The sequence below is a fragment of the Perna viridis genome, chromosome 10 (genome assembly GCF_037379345.1).
Source record: "Perna viridis isolate PV_CMFRI_1.1 ecotype Kerala chromosome 10, ASM3737934v1, whole genome shotgun sequence".
Lineage (NCBI taxonomy): Eukaryota > Metazoa > Mollusca > Bivalvia > Mytilida > Mytilidae > Perna > Perna viridis.
This window is the reverse complement of record NC_142454.1, coordinates 9371940-9398828: the sequence shown is the minus strand read 5'-3', so window position 1 is coordinate 9398828 and position 26889 is coordinate 9371940. Positions and strand designations below refer to the sequence as shown.

Genomic DNA, 26889 nt, shown 5'->3' with positions numbered 1-26889 from the left:
TGATTAAAACAATTTAGATTTTTTTTTAGAAATATTGATGTAAGTTTTATTAAAAATCGAACAACGAATAGTCCTGTGAGTACAATAAAACAAAACAACAAATACTACTAAATTTTCGTCAGGATAGAGAAGTAAAATATCACAGACAATACAATGATTGCCACAAGTTACTCGACCTGTGCTACACCTTTATACAACACAGGACCATCCTTATGTAGGTACAATGCAGGCCAAACAACATACGTCACCTTCTCTCCACTCTTGGTAAATTCTCGATAAGAGTTCTTATCCATAACTGTTCCTGTTTGAATTTCATCGTCTATACACATTACCGGATCCTGGATTGCCATACACCAACACAGTTCGACACATTTCTCGTAGAAAGGGGATGAAACAAGTTTTTTTGTAACCTCTTCATGTTTGAACTGGTATTCCCATTCATCTAGCAGTGTGTCACAAAAGGCCTGAATAAAGGTTTTTTTTAAAATAAATGTTCGTTGGTCATTATCACGGTTGGAGGAAATGGCCGTTATTTATCAGGTGAAGGGTTTGGAAAATTTCAGGGGTCAAACATATTAGCCTGACAGTGCGGCGGTAATGTCTTATTTCCTATAAAGTTTCTTTCATTTTGGATGGGTCGAATATTCTGACCTCGAATGTTCAGAAATCCCCGTTTCTATATGAAACAACATATACGACCCATATGTTAAAATATGATTTACTATTAAAAAGAAGTTAAGCGTATATACTTAAAGAATATATGGATGTCCTGGCCAAATATAAAGGTTGATTTTATCAACATGACCCCATTTGAATGACAAAAAAAGATCCCCCTAATGCAATAACTTGTAAATAAAGTAAAGAAAGAGAGAGTTTTTTTTTTCAGCAGAACAATGATATCACTTTTACTATTTGACATTGATCTGATTTTGAAACACTAGAAATTTTACTTACGTCAGGCTTCATTTGTACAAGTGCCTAGGATTGTCATTTGGTCAAAGTTCCCCAACATAATAAACAATATATATATATATATATAATAACCAGGGATTGGAGTGTCAGAAACAATCCTAAATTTAGTGAAAAGGCTAAAATAAAAGTTATCTTGGGTTCTGGAAGGGGATACTCTTAAACCGATTTACCGTGGAAAACCCCCCAGCCCGTCACCTGATAAGCAGTGACCTTTCCCTAAAGCTTGATATAGGATCTAATCCTTATTAACATTCATTTTTCTTAATCAAGTTAAATAAAGTTAAATTTTAGCTGTTAAACATATATTGAAAAAACTTGGTATGTGGTATGTAACAGGTCAATGGCTTCGACCCCTTACTAAAGAATAACTGCGTAGTCTGTTTTGATCAGCAAGTTCTTGTGCAAATTTGACTTTTTAAAGATGCTTTGGAGTCATAAATGCGATGGTACAAAATCCAAGTGTTTTTAAACTATTTGTCAGTTGTTTATACCTATATTTTCTTTTGACTTTAAAACAATTGACGGTTCAGAAGTGAAATTATTTCCATTGTATCTTAACATGTTAAACATATTCTGCTCCGCCAGCGGCACCGGTCATATTGCAAGCGATTGTAATCCGGTAATAGCGTAGCATTATTAATGCAACTCCCGACACAATATCAATTTACGCTTAAGATTTACCATTAATTTAATGTAACGTTAAATGTTAGTGCTGCTAACTAAATATATAATTTGTGTCAAGTGCGATCCTTTTAACGATACCTTCTCATGAGCAAAACGTTTCGAATATGCTTTTGCGTTCCGATTTCGATATGCCAGAAGACCACTGAAACTGTTTAACTCTGCATCAGCTGTCGCCTACGAATGTAAATAACTCAGTAATTCATTTTTAATTATATCATATTTACGAATTTGAAAATATATCTGTGAGTTAAAAAATGATTATCCTGCAGTTTTCATACTACAGTTAAAGAACATTTGTTTTACTTGTGGCAACGGACATCTTTCTATTGTCTGCCACTCACAAATTACTATGTCTTAGTTGATACAGACACAATCTTTCAAATAATCTTTTTACTTGACATAGCACTAGTATATTTCCATAAAGCGAGTCAGGGTAGACAATGCTAAGGTATAAACAATAAATAAAGAATTTTCATATATCACATAACTTGCACAGTTCAAAGAGTAATCAAGGGAACCAAGGTTATAGCGGTATCAAAAGAATGTAATCCAGGGACAAAGAACAGACATAGAAAACAGATATACACCACAAAGAACATAAAGTAACTGAAATCATACATACAAAGTAGCAACTCGGACTCCACTAAAAACTGGGAGCATGGACCAGGTGCACCGGTAGGGTAAGCGTCTGCTTTTCTAGAAACACCCGCCGAGTTGCTCATAAAAAGTCAAGTCCGGGGTAGACAAACGAGGAAAGGAAAACTATGACCCGTTGAATACATCAGTTTTCATGGTGCTGATGGATACACCATAACGATCCACGAGTTCATGATAACGGCCATAAAACTGCTGTAGTGATGACTTCAATCTTGTAACAACATAATTCTGGCAAAAACAGTCTTTTGATTAAACAAATACGTTTATTCTTAGCCTTTGGAAATTCGAATCTTTTACCTCCTTTGTTTGTTCGCCAACTGAATTCATCCCAATTATAATGGCAATCTCCTCTATCTGTCTTGCTGCCTTCCTGAGGCACCTTTGGTAGCAGCTCTAAAATTCATAATGGAAAATGGAAAAGTTAAAGAAAACGAATGTGCAAGATAAGATATATAATCACACACAGACACACACACAGACACACACACAAACACACACTTAAACTTGCTCCTACCGTTGTGCTTACCCTTACTATTCTGTGAAGGTAGTGTATAATTATTTCCTCAGCATCAATCTTTATATCGGGAAAATATTTCTTAATATCATCAACCTTTTCCATAGCATCAGTCCACTGATTATCATACAATTCCCCATATCTTTCACCAATCTTGATCGGTCTGTTGGGATCCGCCAGGTCTGTGATCGACGGATTACCTCTGGTCAATTTGTCCCCAGCGAAACTACTTAATCTAAAATATCAATGGACTACGTAGATGATCGTAGAACATTGTATTATACATGAAAAAAGTGTTTAATCAGGAGAAAAAATGGTAATAAAAGAGTTCTTTTAAAACTTATAATAAAAGTAAATCAGCATTTTTACTGCTATAGTTATAGTAAATTTTACTAATCTTAATCATTTTTGAAAGCATTTTTTTGCGAAATCGATAAACATAGTATTTGCTCCATTTGTGTAACTTAAAATATTTCAATTTAGTGAATCGATTCGATCCTTAAAATTGAATTCGGACTAATAAAGATAACTCGTACGATTATTGCACATATTTTTTATTCTGCATGACTGCATGAAATTTTCATGAGTTATCTAAATAGTATTCCACTACATTTGTAATGCCGACTTGACCTTAATTCAATCACCTAAATGATAAAGTGTTGCAACAAGATTTTCTCTCCTGAAATACACAGGTAAAATATACAAAATGTAGAAATGATACATGCCTAGTTTGTAAATCGTCTTTTTCTGTTTTGAGAGAGCTAACGACTTTTTCCATCTCTGATATCTGATTGCATCTACTCTCCACCTCGACTTTTGCAAATTGTAGTTGCCTATTGATGTCCTTTTCTCTACAAAGTGCTAAAATACTAAAGAATGTGATAATATCTTGACAGCATGTATAGAAAATCCAATGTTGGCCTGATAGTTCCATATAAACAATTTAGAAGTATTCCAAGTTAGTTTTACAATGACCCCTTAAAAGTTAATTGTAAGTACTTTCAAATGACAGCCTAATGAATACAAATGAGTTCTAAACGACGACTTCTGAACAAATGCAACAAGTGAAAATGAATTAAGACCTTGAAGAATATAGTACAGTAATAATTTATTATAAGCTATTTTTCAATTCAAGAAAGTGAGTGGGTAAAGTTACGGGTATGGTTTATATTTGAAAACAACAATTGCTAAGTTTGTAAACCGAGCTATCTTTCAATGAGTCTAGCCATAATAAATAGACAGCCCGCTATACTATACGCTGTATCTATATTTTAATATAATAATTCACGATTGTTATAATTAATGTCTAATAGGTAGAGAATACTAGAATACTGACGTACGTATGAATGTCGTGCCTCTTAGACCTAATGTGGAACAAAACAATAGACTTCATTCACTTGTTATCAAATGAAGAATCACTTCAATTACTGTTGTACACTACTACAACTGTACTGACAGTTCCTCAAGTGTAAATTATGATAAAACTATTTTCAGTTTTTCGGTTATGTTTCAGATCCGATTCAACTTTATTCTTAATACATATTGGGTTTAAATATTAATCTATCGCGATTCCATGCTTGCGTAAGAGAAATATAGAAATTGTATCTCGCCGTAAGGATTTCTCTTTCAAGTAATTATTTGATAAATCATTTCTACTGAGGCACACGTTTCTTTTCAAGACCCGTTATCACCTTAATAATGACAGTCAATCGGTTCATGGAAATACTACAAAATTGCAAAGAAAAGACAACAATTAAAGTTGTGAGGCGGAGACATCAACTGAAAATGAAAAAGAGTAATCAAGGGAACCAAGGTTAAAGTGGTAACCAAAAGAATGTAATCCAGGGACAAAGACCAGACATGGAAAACAGACACAACGAAGAACATAAAGTAACTAAAATCATACCTACAAAGTAACAAAAGCAAAACGAAAATGGATCATTACAAAATCGGACCATAAATATAAAAAAAAAACAATGTACATGTGAACGTTCTAAGGACAGTTTATACTACAAATAGAAATCCAGCGATAACAATGTAAATTAAACAATAAAGAGTGAAATTCAATATTAACAGGGTAGTATTCCTGGGGAGCACTTGTTCAACTACATATTATGTATGTGTCTGAAATGATATAGGATTGAGGAAACAGGGAGTGAATATTAGAGGGAGTCCCTGATTAGAAAGTATTAATATTCTTCCATTAAAAGAGCTTTTTAAAATTTTAAAAGTCAAAGATATTAAAATTCCCTTTATGCAATTAGTTTTAAATAAAACAGAATATGCTATTAGAAAACAGGGACTTTATATCACACACAAATTCACTCCCTGTGGAAAATCACTCACATAAATTTATTTTCATTTTATAATTTCAAACCAAAAAATCCTTTTCTAATCATGTATCCTTAAATAATGAGTAAGCATAAAAATTTAATGTATTGGTCCGATTCCGCCTTGAACAGATTTTGTCATGGTCTGATTCTTGACAACAGCAACAGTGGAATAGCGGAGAATAGCGGAGATACACGTACGTACATCCACGTGTTTCCCGAAGTTTTCTTACAACATCACATTCACTTATTTAAATAAGTTAAAAAAAAAATTAAAGACCTGAAAACTATGATTAATTTATTTTTACTGAAACGTAATCTTAACCTATATTTTTTATTTATTTGATTGAAGGAAATGATGAATTTTCTTCGCAAGGACAGTCACTTTTTGTTACTTCCGGGACATTTTATTCGTTGGTATATTGGGGAACCTTAAGGAAAATTTAGAATGTACATGTAATAACCGTAGAGCTCACCCCGCTTCGAGGTGCTTGCTATTAATATACCGTCACTTTCATTTTTATCAGGCCACATTGATGCAAGAATTCGATATAGTTTCAGTTAAGGTATTTTCAAATCTTTACCGAATAATTCCAAAGACATGATAGCTTAACTGTGAAGTTACAAAATGAACTAGTGACATTTTAGTTCAATGTGCTCCGATTTAATATAAAAATTCTTCCAAAAAATCCGAATCGAACGTAGTGTTTACTTGGATGTTCCAAAAAACATAACTACGGTTTTTTGCGGTTTATAAGTGTAAAATGACCAAACCAGGTAATTTCGTATAACCTGTTTGAAAATATATAAAGATCTAAATATTAAACATTGATTCATAAAAAATGACTTGATCTTTATTTTTACATATGGAAAATAGATTTTAGCATACAAAGTGTGACGGATGTCAAAATCTTACTTTGTTTTTTATCTGAAATAATTCGACTTTGTTTTTATTGTGTGTTTTTGTTATGAAGATTCGTACCTTTAAGTGCTTTACTTGCCGACATTCCAGGGATTATGTATAGGCTCAAAGGTTTGTTAATTTTCTTTAATATGCATAAATACCGTTCAAGTGCACTCTTTTTCTCATCTTCTAAATTCTGGACGACTGTCTGTAAACGTTCAAGTATTCCATTTTTCTTTTTGTTATCAATTATATTACGCACCAATGCTTTCTGTGTTTCTTCATTGCTGCATAAAATAATAATCATAATAGAATATATTTTCATTCATATTCTTTTATGTCACTGAATATACATTGTGATCAAGAATTTTTATGAATTTTTTTTCTATGAACGTGCACCATACCTGAACTAGAAAAAAACTGAGCAATGCTCAATAACTTGATACCATCTACTCCGACATTTGATAACATACACTTTTTAACCTCCATATTGATTGGGGTCAAAATTTGAAATAGGAGGCGCACAATACGAATATGTAATAAAGATTCAGTGAAGGTTTCATTCATTTCCATCCATCGGTGTAAGTGGACTAACGGATAGAGATGGGGCCCACCATGTCTCCATTTTCAAAAATAACAAAATCGATGTTTTGATATGTGAATTCTCAAATTGATTCAGATCAAAATCCTAAATAGAAGGTGCACAATGGAAACATGCAATAATGATTCTATGAAAGTTTCATTCAATTCCATTCAGTAGTATAGGAGGAGTAAGGGATAAGAGATGGGTCATCCATGTCTTCATATTCACAAATGACAAAGTCCATTCAAATATTACTTAAAATACCATTAAATATTTGAAGAAAAATCAATATCAACAGTTTAATGAAAACTGCTTATATTAATGGTCTTGATTGGGCTCTTTTTTTGGGGAGCTCAACATACTTTTTTTGCGCTATATTCCTTTCTGCCTCCATCTTCCTATTTACTTTTTCTATATCATCAAACCACCTATCTCTTTCTTCATTATCAGACTTGTGTTTTATTGCAGTTTTTAAAGCGTCTTCTTCCCTATATTATAAAAAAGAAATAGCTTTATAAGCTAGTCAGTGAGAGGAAAAATGACTTAAGAAGACAAATTAATATTGTTACAATATGTTATCGTGATATAATGCAAGTAAATAAAAATACAATGTCTTTTAAAAATAAAACAGAGGGAAAATAATGTTCTTGTTATACCAAATTAAAAGGGAGACAGGGTTATATTCTGTGAAATGTGCTATTAATTAAATAGTTTAAAAAAAATAATTAAAAAGAAAAACAGAAAAGAAAAAAAATAGGTTAAAGAAAATAGTTGATATATTTGAGCTAACCTTCGTTGTAGTTCTTTGTTCAAGGCCTGTATTTTATTTTGATAATCAGAAACTTCTTGTTCCTTTATCGTAAGCTTCCGTACATATTCTTCTTTTTCTTTTTTCTTTTCTGTTTCCAGGTTTTGAACAAGTGACTTTGCACTAAAACATGAAACATGATAGACTTCAAAAATCGAGCTTTAGTACAGAAATAAGCTTATTCTGGACAACTGATATTTTTTGCAACACTCAACACATTTTAGTTCACTAGTAATTGGGTTATTTTAGCTGGTATCATTACAGAGAAAAGCTATTTTTAAAGCATGGTTTGTGTGCATCCCATATTATTGTATCAAGTAGAAATACTTTATTTTTGCCATTAACATTACACATGAACTTAGATGGTAATGCAACACAAGCTTTTTTGTTAAGTATCATAATTATTGAAAAAAAAAATTGCTTCGAGAAGTAAACATTTCTAATGACTACTGTCTCGTTCTTGCAGATTTATTTTGTCTTTCAAAAAATATTGAACCTCTTTTCTTGCTTTTCTTTTTCTGCATTCAGATTTTTCTGCTCTTTAACTCTTCATCATTTGTTGTTTTTCTAAAACACTTTAGTATTGTATATAGTGTTGTTTTTGATATAAAAAAAGATAAATACAAAAGCTAATAAAACTAGAAAATAAACAGGTAATAATTTATTTCTTTAAATAGCCATTTAAATTGAACCAGGCAACAAAGCCACACAAAACTGCATGGATAGAAAGCGAATAAATATAGAATAATTGTTACTTTTGGTTTTGAAACCGACACTATAATGTACAATATCTAAATGAGCACCAGTGGAGATGTTCCACAAGGTATTGTCAGTATCAATCGAAATAAACTATTATTCTGTTCATGGGTAATCTTATAGTTGCATTTTTGATCATTTTAATGTACTTTTAGCACAAAAAATTCAGTAGTGCAAGAACAAACTGTTAGTGTGTGGCGTCATTTTAATTCAAAACTTAAAAAAAAGGTCTGATAACGTCAAAATCACTCCCAATGGTTTGACGGGTATTTTCGAACATCTTGTCATGTACATATCTGTCTATAAACCAACATACAAAATTACAGATTACCAATACAAAAAAGGTGATGTGTATGACATCAAAGTTCATTCGATTCAGTTTTTACCACGTCTCTATAAGATAATTTTAAATTCAATATCTTTTGACTCGAAATAGACAATTTTTTATGAACAGACAGAGCACTATTTTTTCATTTTAAATTTCGTTACTATAATGAGATACACAAGAAACACTTAAAAACCAAAAGAAGTATCCGTCCATCTAAATATTTATTATGTTAATAACAAAACACAATACTTATGAATAATTGCATAGATATGAACAGAACAACAACAGGACGGGTAAAGTTTACAATAAAATTATACTACTATACTGGTCAACAGTAAAAACTCTTAATGATAACATGCAGTGATGTAAATGTATTGGGATTATCTGCAACGCTTCATCAAATAGTTACAGTGACATAAAAAATTAAATAAAAAACGTTAACAAAAACATAATCAAAGTAAAGGATCGATAAAACATATATTGAAATTTTTCAAAAGTGTAGAAAGAATTTCCTCCTAAAGGGCGGCTGATTCATAAAATCGCCAGCCATTCTTGCTATTGTGACAAAAAGATTTGTATAAAGTAGTTATACCTTTCTTTTAATTCTAAATTTTCTTCTCTCAGAAAAACGTTAAAAAATGAATTTAATGTGTACCAACCAACCAAGCTGTCACATTCTAAGTCAACATATCATAAAAGTGCAAAACGGAAATTGATATTTTGACTAGACCAGAGACTATAAACATCACTGCATCGTATTGAGTTTAGATTCATATTACAGTCATGCAGAGGATGGTGTCAATATTTCTGTAAACTTAAACGCATTAAGTATGTCTCACTAGTGGTTTTTGAAGCAACAAAAGCAGTGAAATTCCAAATATTTGTGGAGGTTATATAAGATGAATGCATATCTTCTTAAACAACCTTTATTTTGAAACTTGAAATATTCGTCTTTGTGATCAATAATCCAATAAGGACACACGATTTACAGAGAAATAAATATAACATTGCATGTCATATAAAGCTAAATAAACAATTGAGTTCAATAAAAAAGTAAGAATAATAGACACATCCACGGTCAGGTAATTAGATAAGTCGATTGTCAGAGGTAAAGAAATATCATATATAATTTTGCTAAAATTTAATGGAACCTTGTATCATTGTCAATAGTCATCACACATTACCTTTCCGTTTGTATTTCAACAGATCTCATACTCAATTCATTTTCAGTTCTTTCCTTTTTCCGACTTTCGATATTATGTTGCAGTTGACAGAACTGTGCTTCACTTCTTTCAAATTTGGTGTTGAGATCTTTTTCTCTACACAAATCAGATTAAAGCGTGAAAGAAATTGCATGCATTTACCAGTCTCAATGTTTGCTATACAATGTCCTCTAGTATGAATTCCTTTTATTTCAATATCTATAACAACTTCTTCACCTTTCATTATTCACTTTCAAGAGGGACCTCTTACAAAAACATAATCAAAGTAAAGGATCGATAAAACATATATTGAAATTTTTCAAAAGTGTAGAAAGAATTTCCTCCTAAAGGGCGGCTGATTCATAAAATCGCCAGCCATTCTTGCTATTGTGACAAAAAGATTTGTATAAAGTAGTTATACCTTTCTTTTAATTCTAAATTTTCTTCTCTCAGTTGTTTTTGATCAACTAGTAGATCGTCGATTCTTGTTTTAAGTCGACCCATCTCTTCATCCCTTAGACTTCTTGAATATAATTTAATTACATTGTATGTAAAATAATAAATGTCATCATGCCATTCAAAAAAAAAAAAAAAAAAAAAAAAAACGTTAAAAAATGAATTTAATGTGTACCAACACCGCTGTCACATTCTAAGTCAACATATCATAAAAGTGCAAAACGGAAATTGATATTTTGACTAGACCAGAGACTATGAACATCACTGCATCTTATTGAGTTTAGATTCATATTACAATCATGCAAAGGATGGTGTCAATATTTCTGTAAACTTAAACGCATTAAGTATGTCTCACTAGTGGTTTTTGAAGCAACAAAAGCAGTGAAATTCCAAATATTTGTGGAGGTTATATAAGATGAATGCATATCTTCTTAAACAACCTTTATTTTGAAACTTGAAATATTCGTCTTTGTGATCAATAATCCAATAAGGACACACGATTTACAGAGAAATAAATATAACATTGCATGTCATATAAAGCTAAATAAACAATTGAGTTCAATAAAAAAGTAAGAATGATAGACACATCCACGGTCAGGTAATTAGATAAGTCGATTGTCAGAGGTAAAGAAATATCATATATAATTTTGCTAAAATTTAATGGAACCTTGTATCATTGTCAATAGTCATCACACATTACCTTTCCGTTTGTATTTCAACAGATCTCATACTCAATTCATTTTCAGTTCTTTCCCTTTTCTGACTTTCGATATTATGTTGCAGTTGACAGAACTGTGCTTCACTTCTTTCAAATTTGGTGTTGAGATCTTTTTCTCTACACAAATCAGATTAAAGCGTGAAAGAAATTGCATGCATTTACCAGTCTCAATGTTTGCTATACAATGTCCTCTAGTATGAATTCCTTTTATTTCAATATCTATAACAACTTCTTCACCTTTCATTATTCACTTTCAAGAGGGACCTCTTACAAAAACATAATCAAAGTAAAGGATCGATAAAACATATATTGAAATTTTTCAAAAGTGTAGAAAGAATTTCCTCCTAAAGGGCGGCTGATTCATAAAATCGCCAGCCATTCTTGCTATTGTGACAAAAAGATTTGTATAAAGTAGTTATACCTTTCTTTTAATTCTAAATTTTCTTCTCTCAGTTGTTTTTGATCAACTAGTAGATCGTCGATTCTTGTTTTAAGTCGACCCATCTCTTCATCCCTTAGACTTCTTGAATATAATTTATAGTCGGCGTCACATAAATAACATACTGTTAAAATTTGAATAAAACTATTTTCTACGACTTTATTGACACCTACCATCGTTTAAATTGTCTTAAATGACTTGCTCATTCGTTTAGTCCTCTAGTATGAATTCCTTTTATTTCAATATTTATAACAACTTCTTCACCTTTCATTATTCACTTTCAAGAGGGACCTCTTACAAAAACAATATGAACTTCACACGTACAGTTTGCCAATAAAAAGTAACATGAAAGATATTGAAAATATATGAACAGTTGAGTAAATAGACTTAAAATGCATCAGATTATTGTCCGTCATGAACTATAACCTAATCATTTTCAAAAACACCCATGAGATTAATTCATGATTATGGCGATAATTCCTCCAGTTCAATTTGTATACTTCTGGACATTTTGTGCTGAATGTATTTTTTTCACTTTTTTATTTGTGCATTCAATTGGTCTATCTCTACACCACTTTTATTACTTTGAATAATAATCTAACAAAATGTTAACATCACAAGACAATAAACAAATGCAGAAAAATGATAAAGGAAAAAAACAAATATATATAAACGACATCTGAAATAAAGGGGTAGAAACGAAGCAAATGTATTCATATTCAATTATCTTTCTAATGTAATACAAATACATTCATGAAAGGTTTGTTATATGTAAAATACAGATTTATACTTTCCTGCAATTTATGATAAATTATGATTAAGAAAATCCCCACCAGTCATCTAATTAACACCAGAAAAGCTGGTTGTGATAGTAATAACAAGAAAATAACAAATCAGCCATTTTTAGCATACATACTCTTAAAGTTTTTTAATTGACAAATATATCAATTCACTCGGAAGGTGTTTCTGGAAAAGCAGAGGACGCTTACCCTACCGGTGCACCTGGTTCATGCTCCCAGTTTTTAGTGGAGTCCGAGTTGCTCATTTACTTTTGTTACTTTGTATGTATGATTTTAGTTACTTTATGTTCTTTGTTGTGTATGTCTGTTTTCCATGTCTGGTCTTTGTCCCTGGACTACTTTCTTTAGATTACCGCTATAACCTTGGTCCCTTGATTTTGTTTTTTTGGTTTGAGTAGGGTTCATATTACCAAAAGAAAAGACGTAAGCGTTACTGCAATGTTAAAAAAACTGAAACATTGGACTACATGATGATACATATATATTTTAAGTCTCCCAATACGGTGGTGTCCCCAGGAGGTTGCTCCAGCAAATGAGTCTCAAAAATCGTTGCGTATTGACCCAGTGGGGTAAAACTATAGGCTCATACTGAAAACAAGTCCGAGAATATTTTTTTCCAACAAAAAACATTTGGTAACGGGAGGTATCAAGGTACCTAAAAATCATCATAAAGTTGACGAGTAGGTGGGTTGGGGTGGAGGTGCACGGTGCACGTGAACTCTCCCATGCCATGGAGTACATTTTTGAGAGAAATGTTCGATGTGAAACATATTCTATATTGTCTTGGTGTGCATGAAGCCTAGATAAAACAAGAGCACATCTAACATATAGTTCACCATTAGTAGAACCTTAACGAAAATAAAATTCGATCCGTATATTATGGTCAATTGTCATTACAGTGTGCCTTTCTGTTTATACTTTTAAAGATTCACTAACCAGGTAACTCTCATTTTAACATCTTGATAAATGTTGCAGTTCACTTGGTAATGTATCACTTGTTTTTCATCTGTTAAGGAGGTTTCTTTAGTAAATTCGGATATACCTATACTGCAGTGTCTAATCTTAGGTCTGTTCTTTTAAGTATTTAATATAAAATTGATAATAAAATCATTGTCCAATACTTTCCTTGTGATCGAATTATCTTGATATAGCGCATACTAATACCTAAAAATAATGGGCGTGGTTTAACTTGTCAAAAGTCTAAAGCATGTGTTATCATAACCAAACAGTTTTACACTATGTACCAATTTTTTGTAACTAGATATGTGGCCATATTACTGTACCTCTCCGTTTGTACGGTTTGTATTTCAACAGATCTCAAAACCAGTTGAATTTTGGTTCCTTCCATCTCCCGATTTTCGATGCTTTTTTGCAATTCACTGAGGTTTGCTTCACTTTTTTCACATTTACTCTTGAGATCAATTTCTCTATAATAAAATGATATTCACATGAATATATCTTCAAATTAAACGATATGTACAAATTAACCAGTCTCATTGTTTGCAATATAATGTCATGTGTATAACTTTTTCCTATTTATCATTATGTTGTCCGATATCGACCTAAGATACAATCATTATGGTTAATTAATTGTTTGTATATGACAATTTGGAGATTGTCTTATTAACAGTTTCAAACCACTTACATTATACTTGGGAGGAAATGAATATGAAGATTGGTTATATGTTTTCATAATATTCCAATAAGTCTACAGAAACACAAAAGTATAGAATATATGATGACTAGTTGTGTGAGGAAACATGAAAATAGGATTTTATTCGTCATGAATAATTACCTAACCATGTTAAAAACATCTGATTCATTAATTCCCATTCAATTTGTATATTGTACATTGTTGTGCTTGATCTATTTTACCTTTGTCTTAGCTTTTCAATGTCCTCTCTTAATTTTGCTTTAGTCATTTCTAACTGTTTGATATTGGATTTCAATTGGTCCATCTCTTCATCACCTCTATTACTAAATTGAAACATAATGTGGCAAAATGTGAATTGAACAACACATTGAAAAACAATGATGAAAATAAAAAGGAAAATAGCAAAATCTACTGACAAAGTTATGTAGATACAGAGAATTTGGGATACTAAAAATGTCGATATTTGCAATACATATGTTTGGTATTTTTGTATTTATACACCATGCATCATTCTTTCGAAACTAAATATGCTACTTCATTTTCACTTTGGAGATATTTTGTTTGTGTACATTGCACTAAGCATATATTTTCATTTCAATTGATTTTATTGAAATCAAATATTTCATGCTATGTTCTTCTATCTCTAAGTCTATCTATTTGAATTCACAAAACAATATATCTCATGAACCATTTTACTTTGGGAATTGCGTACGATATTATATAAAAAGATTTTTTTTATTATAGTTCAATGTCTGTATGAACAAAACTTATTGTCATTATCCCATTAGCAAATTACACAAACAAATTCGTTGATTTCATATAAAAAATTTTCTTTTAACATGTTAGGGTTGTAAACGGGTATGCATTAGAGGTATTGAACCAAGGATATGCAATACCACTCAACAAAATAAAAAATACAATTCTGCATTATAATTTGAGACGTGTTTTTAGCAGTCAGTTTGTTTTGATATCTCTTTCTAGCGATTTATTCTCATTGTCGTACCTCGTTTTAATTTTTTCGTTTTAAAATACCGGTTTAACCAAATGCTCTTATTTGACTTTCATCTCTAACTATTGACATAAGTGTATCTTCAACCCATAACAGGGTTCTAAGTGATTACAAACATTTCAGGCCTTAAATATTCGTACAAAATCGTTCTACTTGACGATTTTTTTCGGGGAAATTTGAATATTGTGTGTATACTTTTTGAGAACGTAGTTACAGTGGCAGTTTAAGCATTAATAGATCTGCAGAATTCCAAAAGCAAATAATGTGTAAGTTAGATCACACATATTACAAGCAGTATTCTTTCTTTTATCTATCAGAAGTATTTTAAGTTTTTTTTTACATGCATATTTTACATAAAAATATGTACGGTAAAATTACTAACTGTTATTTGTTTAAAATGACTCCTTCAAGAGGTTGCAAATTGGCAGGAAAATATTCTATAGTTAAGTAATGTGAGTTTTAGTGTTTTTTTCTTTAAAAAACTACATAAAAGGTGACCACTAATTTTCATCTTGAAATACAAAGTGTGGAGAAAGTGTATGTTCCAGTTTTTATAATAGTTTACTAGAATCACTTAAAATGTTATTAAAGAATGCGTACATTAAGGTTCGAATCAATTTCGGTGACCTATGTTTTTACATTAAGTTCATCATTCATGGTCATCTATAAATAAAATAGGAAAATCAATATACTTATATTTTTTAGGTATGATCTACCTGAAATTAAGACTGAATTCTTATTGTGAATTGGAAAGTGAGTTGAAAGGATATGGACATGTTCACCAGGATTCTGACCACACGTATGGCCAATTTCAAACAGATTGTTTAAATGACCAACACTTTCATATCAATATGCAGAAATAAAAACCCTTATTGTCACCAAGAGTGCAAATTTGTGCAAGAAAAAATCAGATAAAGAAAAATAGTAACATTATCGACAAAAGTCGTAGGAAATGTATTTTTTTTTTGCGTTGTTGATTTACATTGAATATTTTCTGTCGCATATTTCCAAAGAACCATAATGTTTTAACCGTAAAGATGGAAGGTACTCGCATTATATAATTTCAGGGTAAAAAAAAATTCTTCTGAAAGTGTAAGATTTTTGATAAGATGCTTTTGGAGGAAAAATTAACTTTCTGGTTTTAAGAAAAATAAGACACATGAACAGTAGACCTCATCAAATTCACTTCATGTAGTGTCCGTAGTCCCACTGAATTGTCCGTCGTACTAATTATTCATTATTAAAGAAAGGTTTTTTAGTTAAAGCCTGATCCTGGCATATTCTCTAGTGTGAGGTTTTGGTGAATTATTTATTATTATAGAGTTATTTATTAGTTCAAATAATCAACTTGTCATATTTTTGGATACATCAGTTCGTATTTTTAGCATTTCATTTTCAAATCGACCAAATATTTCATGGATTAGTGACGTATTGAAATGGATTAATTAGGGCATCAACTGGTTACTACTTTTCTATGATCAAATCTACCTGGGTGTTTGGCCCAAGTCCTTTATAACTGCTAATGAAATAAATAATAATCTATTTTGGACAGTTTGAAATATTTCAAGCCAACTTACGAATGACAAACTGTCCTTAAATATCCTTAAATATATAAGTTGATGAGTTACATTCAAAATACATAAAATGCATAAAATCATTTTTTCTTACAGTTGGAATTTTTATTGATGATCTGGTGGGTCATATAATTCATTTGAAGCCGCTCTAGTTTACCTGACTGTCTGTATTGCAGCTGATTTCGTATTCCCTTCGAACTCATTTGCTTTTTGCTTCAGAGTTTTGATAAGTTGTTCATAGTTTCTGACTTCCTTGGTACGTTCATCATATTCTCTGCGTAACTTGTTTTCTCTGCAAAGTAAAAAAAAAAAAAAAAAAACAAAAAAACTGATATGCAATTTTGTTTTTGATAATTGTCTTTAGTATAGATTTTGACCAAGCTCGTTTTTCCTTATTTATACATAAGGTTGCGCTATACAGATGGGATTGAGGTGCACTGTTTAGTACACTAAACTGACACGGTTTAATTTTGGAAAACTTAAAAATAAAAGGTGAAACTTGGTGGAAATAATGATTGTGGGTAGTGGAGCATTCGTACACAAGTAAATGCAATACTTGTGAAGATAAAGAGGTGTAAAATGCATGTTTTAAGCTATCTGGAAAGATTCAGGTCTTCACCGGATTGGGTTCTTTTCCTTGCACCAACTGTTTTTCAAAAATACTAAATTTCGCACGAACTTTAAGAGCAGAAAAAGGTACACTTCTTATTTGTTTTTTTTTACAATAATACCATGCCTGCTTACTTTTTTCTGGCAAAATGGAAAGAATATCTATCTATTTTTCATGGATCTCTATAATGTAAAGTTTTGAAAAATTTATATATATTTTACAGGAAAAAAATGTTGGGTTTGCGTGTTTAAGTATTTCAATACAGCTTTATTTCCACACATTGTTATAAAGTTATCTGCAGTGACCTATCTATATAGTCGAACCTAAACCATGGGCAAGCATACCCCATCCAATGCGCTTTTGTTATATCTATTTATTATTCTCTTTTGGTGTATCTTTAAAAACATCTATAAAAATATGTCTATGTACTGGATTCCTTAACTTTACAAGAATCCATACAAACAAGGTTTCATAGCTGGATCTGCAAAATGTACCACCAAACCTCTTTCAAAACTTTTAACTTCTATACTCACAACTGTCAAAGAGGGTCTACAGTCCTACCACAACATTTGTTACTCCCGTAGTGGTATTGATTCAATGCGGATCCTGAAAAATTCGAAAGATGGTGGTGGACGTGTTTTTCAACAAACGGTCGGCATTCCAATGGGAACAAATTGTGCCCCTTTACTAGCTGACATATTCCTTCACTCTTATGAGGCTGACTTGATAGCTGATCTGATCAGAAAGAAAGAATATTGTTTAGCTAGATCCTTCAGTCTCAGTTTCCGCTATATAGATGACGTGTTATCTTTAAACAATCGTAATTCCGGGAATTTGATACATCGCATCTACCCAAAAGAACTTGAGATAATGGATACTACAGACACTGTGAAGTCAGCCTCATATCTTGACCTACACTTAGAAATCGATGGTAAAGGAAAACTATTGACCAAACTTTACGACAAACGTGATGACTTTTCATTCAGAATTGTCAACTTTCCTTTCATCTGTGGCAACATCCCTTCGGCTCCTGCGTATGGAGTGTTCATATCACAACTCATACGTTATGCCAGAGCTTGCAGAAACTACGCAGACTTTTTGTATCGCGCTAGAACTCTAACAAATAGGCTTCTGGAACAGGGTTATGTTGCTACAAGATTGAAGTCATCACTACAAAAGTTTTATGGTCGTCATCATGAATCGTGGATCGTTATGGTGTATCCATCAGCACCATGAGAACTGATTTATTCAACGGGTTATAGTTTTCCTTTCCTCGTTTGTCTACCCCGGACTTGACTTTTTATGAGCAACTCGGCGGGTGTTTCTAGAAAAGCAGAGGACGCTTACCCTACCGGTGCACCTGGTCCATGCTTCCAGGTTTTAGTGTAGTCCGAGTTGCTCATTTACTTTTTTTACTTTGTATGTATAATTTTAGTTACTTTATGTTGTTTGTTGTTTATTTCTGTTTTCCATGTCTGGTCTTTGTCCCTGGATTACATTTTTTTGATTACCGCTATAACCTTGGTTCCCTTGATTACTCTTGCAATGTATGGCTTTTCACCATATGTCCGATAAATAAACACGACAGCAATGTTTTAACGGAACAAATGCAATTGCATTTTTGTGCAAGATGACATAAGAAACATTCATACAAACTTTTTTTTAAAAATCTGTACAGTTGTTTCACAATATAAGTGTACAGGGGACAACGACAACGACTGTCGTTAAGAAGTGGCAATATCTGACATGACATTTTGGGTCAGGTGAGGTAAAATAAATAAGAGAACATCATTTAAGGTATCTCCTTTTCTACCTTTCTTTTATATTGCAATTTTCTTCCTTCAAATCCTCCACAGTTGTTTCAAGATTGTCTACACACGATTTGAGTTTTTGCATATTATCATCACTGATTTTACTGAAATATTAAAATATATGTTTTAAGAAACGGCATGAAAAAGGAAGATGGCACAAATTGTTTATTTTTTATCCAGGCACATTTTCCCTTTGGTACAAGATGTTACAATTAATATATACCGGTAAAATACACTCTGACGATAGTAATTCCCATAGTTTATACACATTAAATCAGTTAAAGAACATTATCAAAGTTCCATTATAGACAATAACTTCATATGAATGTACTGAATTACAACTCCGTATTTTAGTCTCAGACAAATTCAGTTGTTTGTATTCCATAATACTAAATTATTCACATTTCCCACCACTGCCAATAGAACTTTATAAACATTCGGATCTAATTACAATATATGAACCAATTGATATTAACATCGGAATAGATCTATGACTGTGTTCGGAGCGACATATTAACTTTAATACGTATAAATCACTATAAGGTTCATGTTCGATTAAACCTTTAAAGCAAATGTCTATATGACAAAGAACGTGCATATATCTTTAACATAATATCTTCTGAATATGCACACAAGAACAAGTGTTTATTGAATAAATAAATACCTTTGCTTTTGATATTTTGCAATTGCCTCCTCTTTGACAGACATGTCTTTCCTTAATACATCTATTTCCTTATCCTTTTTATCACATAGATTTGTTGTTTGTTGAAGACTGAAAAAAGAATAATAATTTTTTTTTAATTCTTTATTTCCTGTTCCTTCTCTTGATTACTCTTTCTTCACGCACGACAATGCGCTATTCAATATCAATTTCTTTTGAACACCAAAATAATACTTTTATTTACTTCAGCTCTTGGAAAGCTGCACATAGAGGAAAATACAAGGAAAAGAGATTTAAAATGAACAAAGCAAAACTAAGAAAACAGTCATGAACCATGAACACACTGTAAAAATGTGAACACGCAACTAAGTAAAACCCAATCAGCATTTCGGACTCTAAGTACACAAGGTTATTTAGTGTTGCTCTGCAGAATGAATTACTCACTCAAGAGGTTATAATGAATGATACCATTTTTGCTGACAATTTATTATGGCCTCTTCCTTTATGTCGTATACAAATTTACAGTGAAAGAATAATCCAGGGAACCAAGGTTATGGCGGTAATCAAAAGAATGAAATCCAGGGACAAAGACCAGAAATGGGAAACAGACATACACAACAAAGAACGTAAAGTAACTAAGATCATACATACAAAGTAACAAAAGCAAATGAGCAATTCGGACTCCACTAAAAAATGGAGCATGGACAAAGTGCACCGGTAGGGTAAGCGTCCTCTGCTTTTCTTAAAAGACCCAGCGAGTTGCTAAAAAGTCAAGTCCGGGGTAGACGAAAAAGAAAAGGAAAACTATGACACGATGAACAAACAAGTTTTCTTGGCGAAGATGGATACATCGTTACGATTCACAAGTTCATGATGACGACTATAAAAGTTCTGTAGTGATGACTTCAACATTGTAGCAACATAACCCTGTTCCAGAAGCCTATTTGTTAGAATTCTAGCATGATACAAAAAGTCTACGTAGTTTCGGCAAACTCTGTCATAACATATGAGTTGTGATATGAACACTCCATACGCAGGTGCTGAAGAAAAAAAAATCAAGGGAACCAAGGCTATAATGGTTATTAAAATAATTCAATCCAGGGATAAAAACCAGAAAGAGAAAATAGACATAAACAACAAAGAACATAAAGTAACTAAAATCATACATACAAAGTAAAAAAAGCAAATGAGCAACTCGGACTCCACTAAAAACTGGGAGCATGGACCAGGTGCACCGGTAGGGTAAGCGTCCTCTCCTCTTCTAGAAAGACCCAACGAGTTGCTCATAACAAGTCAATTCCGGGGTAGACAAACGAGGAAAGGAAAACTATGACACGTTGAACATATCAGTTTTCATGGCGCATATGGATACAACATAACGATTCAACAGTTTATGATGACGACCATAAAACTTTTGTAGTGATGACTTCAATCTTGTAGCAACATAACCCTGTTCCAGAAGCCTATTTGTTAGAATTCTGGCGGATATAAAAATGTCTGCGTTGTTTCGGCAAGCTCTGGTATAACGTATGAGTTGTGATATAAACACTCCATACGTAGGTGCTATAGGCATGTTGCCACAGATGAAAAGAAAGTTGACAATTTTGAATGAAAAGTTATCACGTTTGTCGCTTATCACTTATCACTTTTGGAAATGCCGCTATGTTGCCTGTCTCTTAGTCAAGCCTGTGAAATTTATGACTATGTTGTGTGGTTGTTTGGTATTTGTTTAAAGCTTTACAGAGCATACGACACTTATATTTGTATACAAGTTATGTATAATAATTTCTACAATGAAACCAGAAATTTGGTCTCCATGTCTAGTCTGTCAAATGCTCTGTGTACTATGGTTTCAACGTGTACGAGTTTGTATTGTTTAGTAGAAGTAATTTGGCATGTAAAATTTTTAGATCTAACGATGTATTGTAATGATACTTAATTGAAAGTAGAAAGGAAGGGTTGGCAACCTGGTACTATAATTATAGGTTGATCATGGATATAGTAAATCTTAGTAATTCACATTTATTTATAAGTGGCGCATGATTTGTACGCATTGCTATTTAATTAAGCTGGTGTGATAATTTGATATACAAAGAATCTAAGGCCCAGAGCTTCCATAAAATGTTATAAATTTTACAGCTGTGTCTTAAGATAAAACACAAAATAATGTTGATCAACAAGACGATATATGCACTTCCAAATCCCGGCTTAAGTTATTTACTTACATTATATACATGCTTGTTACAATCCCCCAAATATTTTTTATATCAAACGAAGCATATTATAGTCATAGTTTGTAGCATTTTTATTTTTGTCCAAATTGTTGTGTCCATTTCCAATACGAGAAACAAACCCCATCTGTAAAAACAATACCGCCTACTTCATCGGACTTAACCCGAGAAAGTAATTATACAAGAAACTATAATACATATGAAAGTAAATTATAACCATCGAAAGCAGCCTTAGATGATTTGTTTGGTATTGTATTTACAAAGTCCAGCTTCTAATTTAAGAAACTCAAGGAGAGTTCCATTGAGTTATATTGAAGTATAAAACCCGAGCGAGACTCTGTTTATAATTTCACATTTTTAAAGAACAGTATTTATTTTCCATTTTTTGAGACACTCTAAATTTGCCTTAAAAAGAATGATTGAAAATTGTACAGTTGGATTATCAGAATATTTTCTCTATCATTAACTTGAACAGATTTCATAGAAATAGATGCATTACACGTCTAACCTTTGCACGTGTGGTTCATACAAAAGTTGTCAACTTAGTTAGACGTATATATATATAATGCATCTATTTCTATGAAATCTGTTCCAGTTCATGATAGAGAAAACATTGTGATAATACTTTTTAAAGTGTTTTGTGTATTTAGAATACATATATTGGTCATTAGTTGGCAACAAACTCATATACTTTAAATACACAAAACACTTTAAATTTAGAAATAGTGAACAAATATTGTTATGATACCGCAAAAAGTGCATCTTTATGATAATTGTTTTGCAACAGTCATTGATATAATGATAAAATACCAGAAGCAATACTTTAAACAAAAAACAAATCAACAAAAAACAAACAAACAAACAAACAAAAAACAACAAAAACAAAACAAACAACAACAAAAACAAAAACAACAAAAACAAAAACAAACAAACAAGAAAGAAGAGGTGGTAACATTTAGATAAAAATTATAATCGTGACTTAACCAGGGAAACACCTTTTCTTACCTTGTTTCTTTTTCGTCGTGTTCTTTTTTCATTCTGTCTTTGGCTAATTCACTTTGTGTGACCTTTTGTTGCAGGACATGCACCTCGTCTTGGAAACTCACCCTTCAATAAAACGTGATCCTTTCATTTTAGAGTTTTTTCTGAATGGAATTTTTCTGAGATTGACTTAATAGAAACACACGTTTCGCATACATTTTTGAAATCTGTAGGAAATGACAAAGACAATGAGATGAAATGGATATCTTTTGTTTTCATCTAAAAGCTTTGATTTAAGATGATAACGGAAGATGAATTTTGGGACGGTCCTTTTTTATTCATTGTTAACAGGGCATACATTTATGCCACCATTTATAACTGACGGTAAACATGACAAAGTATAATTGTCATCCATGGGTGATTTTACATGTATTTGGTATAATAAATTTTCATTCATTGCTCCTCCAACGGCTTGCTTAAACTGAAGTCATTTAGCCAGTAGACTTGGAGTTCGATCATGTATGTATAAAGTGGCAATGGTCTAACGGAGTTTTTTCTGATTAATTCATTAAAATCTTTTATTTAAATATATCTCCTGCGCCGAATACCAGAACAGGATTAGGTTCTTGAAATGAATTACACGAATAGATAATAATAATAATAAAAAAGAAAAGAAACACAAAGCGAAAACGCAAAGCACATAACTACTTATAATTAATGACTACAAATTTTCTTTAAACATATGACCCCGGCCATATGACCGATTGAAATGTAGCAATCAAAAACAGAAATATATAAAATAAAAATGGTAACCTGTTTAATCCCTAACTTATCTCTTACAGAAGCAGAAGTTGGGTTCTTTCGTTGTAGGTTTCTGTTCATAGATATCTGGCAGTGTATTATTTAAACTGATATGGACATCATTTTCATGCCGTTTCATCCAAAATAAATGTCATTATTTTCTTCTGTGGATTGGTCTGCTTTTTATTTTTTTTATTTTCATGACAGGCATGGACTCTTTTATTATATACTCTTGAGGATAATAAGTTTTGAAGATGTTAGGCATCTATTTATTTCTTCTCCTTAGCTTATGCAAATCCCTACCAGAGATTTGATTACATTTGAAATACTTTTTATTGTTCATGACCATGCTAAGCATTCAAAAAGAATAAGAAAACAGGGAACACGTTTGTTTTTTTAATGTTCTTGTTGATTTATTAATGGTATTGGAAACATTATAGTGAAATGGTATAAAAACTAACGGTGTGGATGGTAAACGAAATTCCATATTTGAGCAAATAGACAGAAAAACATCATTATTCAATATTTCATCAATTACTTACAATGTAGAATTTCAAATATATTTTGTACCTCTGGCTGCTAATGAAACAAAAATTATTTTCACGCTTGCGAAAAACTCAACATAAATCCCAGGACCCCCCGCTCGAGAAGAGATATGATCCATGACTTGCGGGCTTTTTCTAATGTGTTAAAAAGTATAAAGTGCACTTACATTTGCCGGTGAACATTTTCAAATGACTTAAAAACGAAGGCAGTCATTTCTATGAAGGATTTAGAGTCGACTATAGGTAACACAATCGGATATTTCTTTGGCGAAAGTTTTAAAACAGATGTGCACAAACTGTTTGCTGCTTCAATCATTGCAAGCATGTCCTTTTCCATCGATATACTGAAAAACAATGTGTAAATAATATACTAACAGTAGGTCTAATAGCAAAACAAACTTACCATGATACTTTCAGTTATTTTAAAATTGTCAATATTAATTTGCCAAAATCATTCAGCGATTTACTTTAACTGACTAATATATGTCCGATCCGGTACGGATTCTGTAAAACATTATTTGAAAAGAGTAGTTAAATTGGTAATATACTCGAAATTATTACCAATTCCAAAAGCCATAGATTGCCAAAGATACCAAATATGCATTGACATCCTAATAACTGACAATGCTAGGTCAATAACTTAGATGAAAATTTTAAAACATGTTAACATTTGACAGCCACACATGCTCTGTAAAAAATCATTTACATGTTTTATAACTTCTTTATTAATGTCTGGAAAAATATAACATTTTAAATATATACATTTAGAAAAAAAACATACTGCTCAAGATTTGAAATTGTATAAATACACTCATGATTCAAAATGATGCATATCGGTAAAATGTACCTAAGTGTCAATAATGGGACAATACAGAAACAATTAAAATCCAAATACATGGCTTATCCCCGGTTTCATAAAAAAAATCTCAAAATTAGATTGTCCTAAAATCCTTCCTTAACTCATGTTTTGACAATCACATCACTTGAAATTGAAGATTTGAAGAAAGTTTCGGATTTGAGGAAATTCAACTTGAGATTTTTTTCATGAAACTCAGGCCTGAACGTGAAAGAGTAACCAAGGTTTTGGAGGAAATCAAAAGAAAGTAATTCAAGGACAAAGACCAGACATGGAAAACAGACATACACAACAAAGAAAATCAAGTAACTAAAACAATACATACAGTGTAACAAAAGAAAATGAGCAACTCGGACTACACTAAAAACTGGGAGCATGGACCAGATGCACCGGTAGAGTAAGCGTCCTCTGCTTTTCTAGAAACACCCACCGAGTTGTTAAAAAAAAAAGTCAAGTCCGGGGTAGACGAAAGAGGAAAGGAAAACTATGACACGATGTACAAATAAGTTTTCATGGTGCTGATGTATATACCATAATGATCCACGAGTTCATGTTGGCGACCAAAAAACTTCCGTAGTGATGACTTCAATCTTCGATGAAAACATGAGAAAAGACGATCTACATACACAATTTAGCAAACAGAATAAAATACATCTACAAATGAAAACAGTAGATAAGAAAAATAAGACATCACGCCATAAGGCAATAGCACTATAATATGAATTCCAACAAAATAGTCGCGAGTGACATCAGGTGCTCAAAGAAGGGTAAGCATGTCCTGTTCTACCAGAGGCACTCGTCCCATTGAAATATTTATAATGTAAATAACATACATGATATTGAAAAAAAAAACATTATAAAACATTTGTTGATACAAAATATGAACTATACAAAAGTTGATCTTGAACTTAAGATCACATTGCAAAAAATCATGCAAAATTCAACAAGTGCAATATCAAAATTACCTACCTTTCCACATTCTCCTCATACTTTTCCTCCATTATTCCCTTTGCTTTTTCCATTTTTTCTACATCCTCTGGCAAAAGCTATAGCTCATTCGTGTTTGATGAACTATAATAACAAAGTAGTTTTATCTCATTCATTAATAAGTTGGTGTTAGGATAATATTTATGTATGACAGTACAACGATAAGACTTCAGATGATTAAAGAAAATAAAGTTGAAATAAAAATAATTAATTTACAAATTTGTCATGTAAATAAAGGTAAGGTATATTAAGTAAAAGATAATTCTATTACACTACATTGAAGTACCTATACTTTTTTATATTTTACTCACTAAATACTTTCAAATAACTCAGTATGGTAGGTTTCATCATCACTCTTTTTTTCATTTCGTCATTTCGTTCTTTAATCTCATCAACAATTCTTAGCCATACCGGTAGGAAAGTTTGAGGTTTTTTCTTGTTGCAGTGTGCAGAAGTTCTCAATTTGGACTTCGAGGTAAGGTGATTAACTTTCCAAGCTTTTGCATTTTCTATTTATGTATTTCATATATTCCTTGCAATAGCTCTTAAGTTTATCACAGCTTTCTAATCAAACAGACTTGGTTTTTATTTGATCTATTTCCTTATAGTTTTCATTGTATATTTGAATATGTAGATGTGTCTTAGTTACTTTTTTCTAGGTCACGAACGGTTGTTGATTTGTTTTCTTTTTATCTTATTAGCAGCGGTAGTAGATGAAACTTGTCCTTGCTGTGAGTTGCAAGGTCCTGTAAACATTCTTTACACAAAGTTAAAAACAGGCTTCAGAAAACGAAACTAGTTTATAACCGCTAAGGACCTTATACACATAACTCAAGTACTCACGTGTTTTTTAATTGACTCACACAACTTACGTTCATGGTGATCAAAACATACATTATGTATTCGTTGACCACACCCTACACATTCTGTTCAAGATGCATGTGTGACACAATTGTTACATATTTAAAACTTGTGGATGGACATGATTTTATTATATCTATTTACCTTCCTCGTTAAA

The 26889-nt window shown here is 31.8% G+C and overlaps 1 protein-coding gene across 6 annotated transcripts; it reads right to left on the bottom strand.

Annotated features, from left to right (window-relative positions):
- Positions 1-44: 44 nt before the first annotated feature.
- On the bottom strand, positions 45-26889 carry LOC148604439 (uncharacterized). Of its 6 annotated transcripts, none has more exons than XM_088547825.1 (21): positions 26744-26889; positions 25854-25955; positions 24196-24372; positions 22707-22808; positions 19474-19581; positions 18812-18913; positions 16546-16680; positions 14027-14128; positions 13435-13578; positions 11334-11435; positions 10895-11029; positions 10160-10261; positions 9721-9855; positions 7435-7575; positions 7007-7132; positions 6223-6348; positions 3553-3678; positions 2840-3062; positions 2611-2706; positions 1735-1830; positions 45-464 (listed from the first exon to the last, which is right to left on the bottom strand). In XM_088547825.1, exons 2-21 carry the CDS (start codon positions 25904-25906, stop codon positions 168-170), a joined length of 2628 nt encoding a protein of 875 aa, XP_088403951.1. In that variant the 5' UTR covers positions 25907-25955; positions 26744-26889; the 3' UTR covers positions 45-167. The 6 variants fall into 6 exon arrangements, with proteins under 6 accessions (XP_088403951.1, XP_088403954.1, XP_088403955.1 ...); XM_088547828.1 differs by having other exon boundaries at positions 10160-10258; XM_088547829.1 differs by having other exon boundaries at positions 11334-11432.

What these genes read in the sequence shown, in the direction of transcription:
- LOC148604439 (XM_088547825.1), bottom strand. Translation starts at nt 25,906, where the DNA reads ATGGAAAAAGCAAAGGGAATAATGGAGGAAAAGTATGAGGAGAATGTG. An exon ending in ATTGAAAAGCTAAGACAAAG is followed by an intron (nt 13,579 to 14,026) that starts GTAAAATAGATC and finishes ATTTTATTATAG; the next exon opens with AGAAATTGATCTCAAGAGTA. An exon ending in AATTTAGAATTAAAAGAAAG is followed by an intron (nt 11,030 to 11,333) that starts GTATAACTACTT and finishes TGATTTGTGTAG; the next exon opens with AGAAAAAGATCTCAACACCA.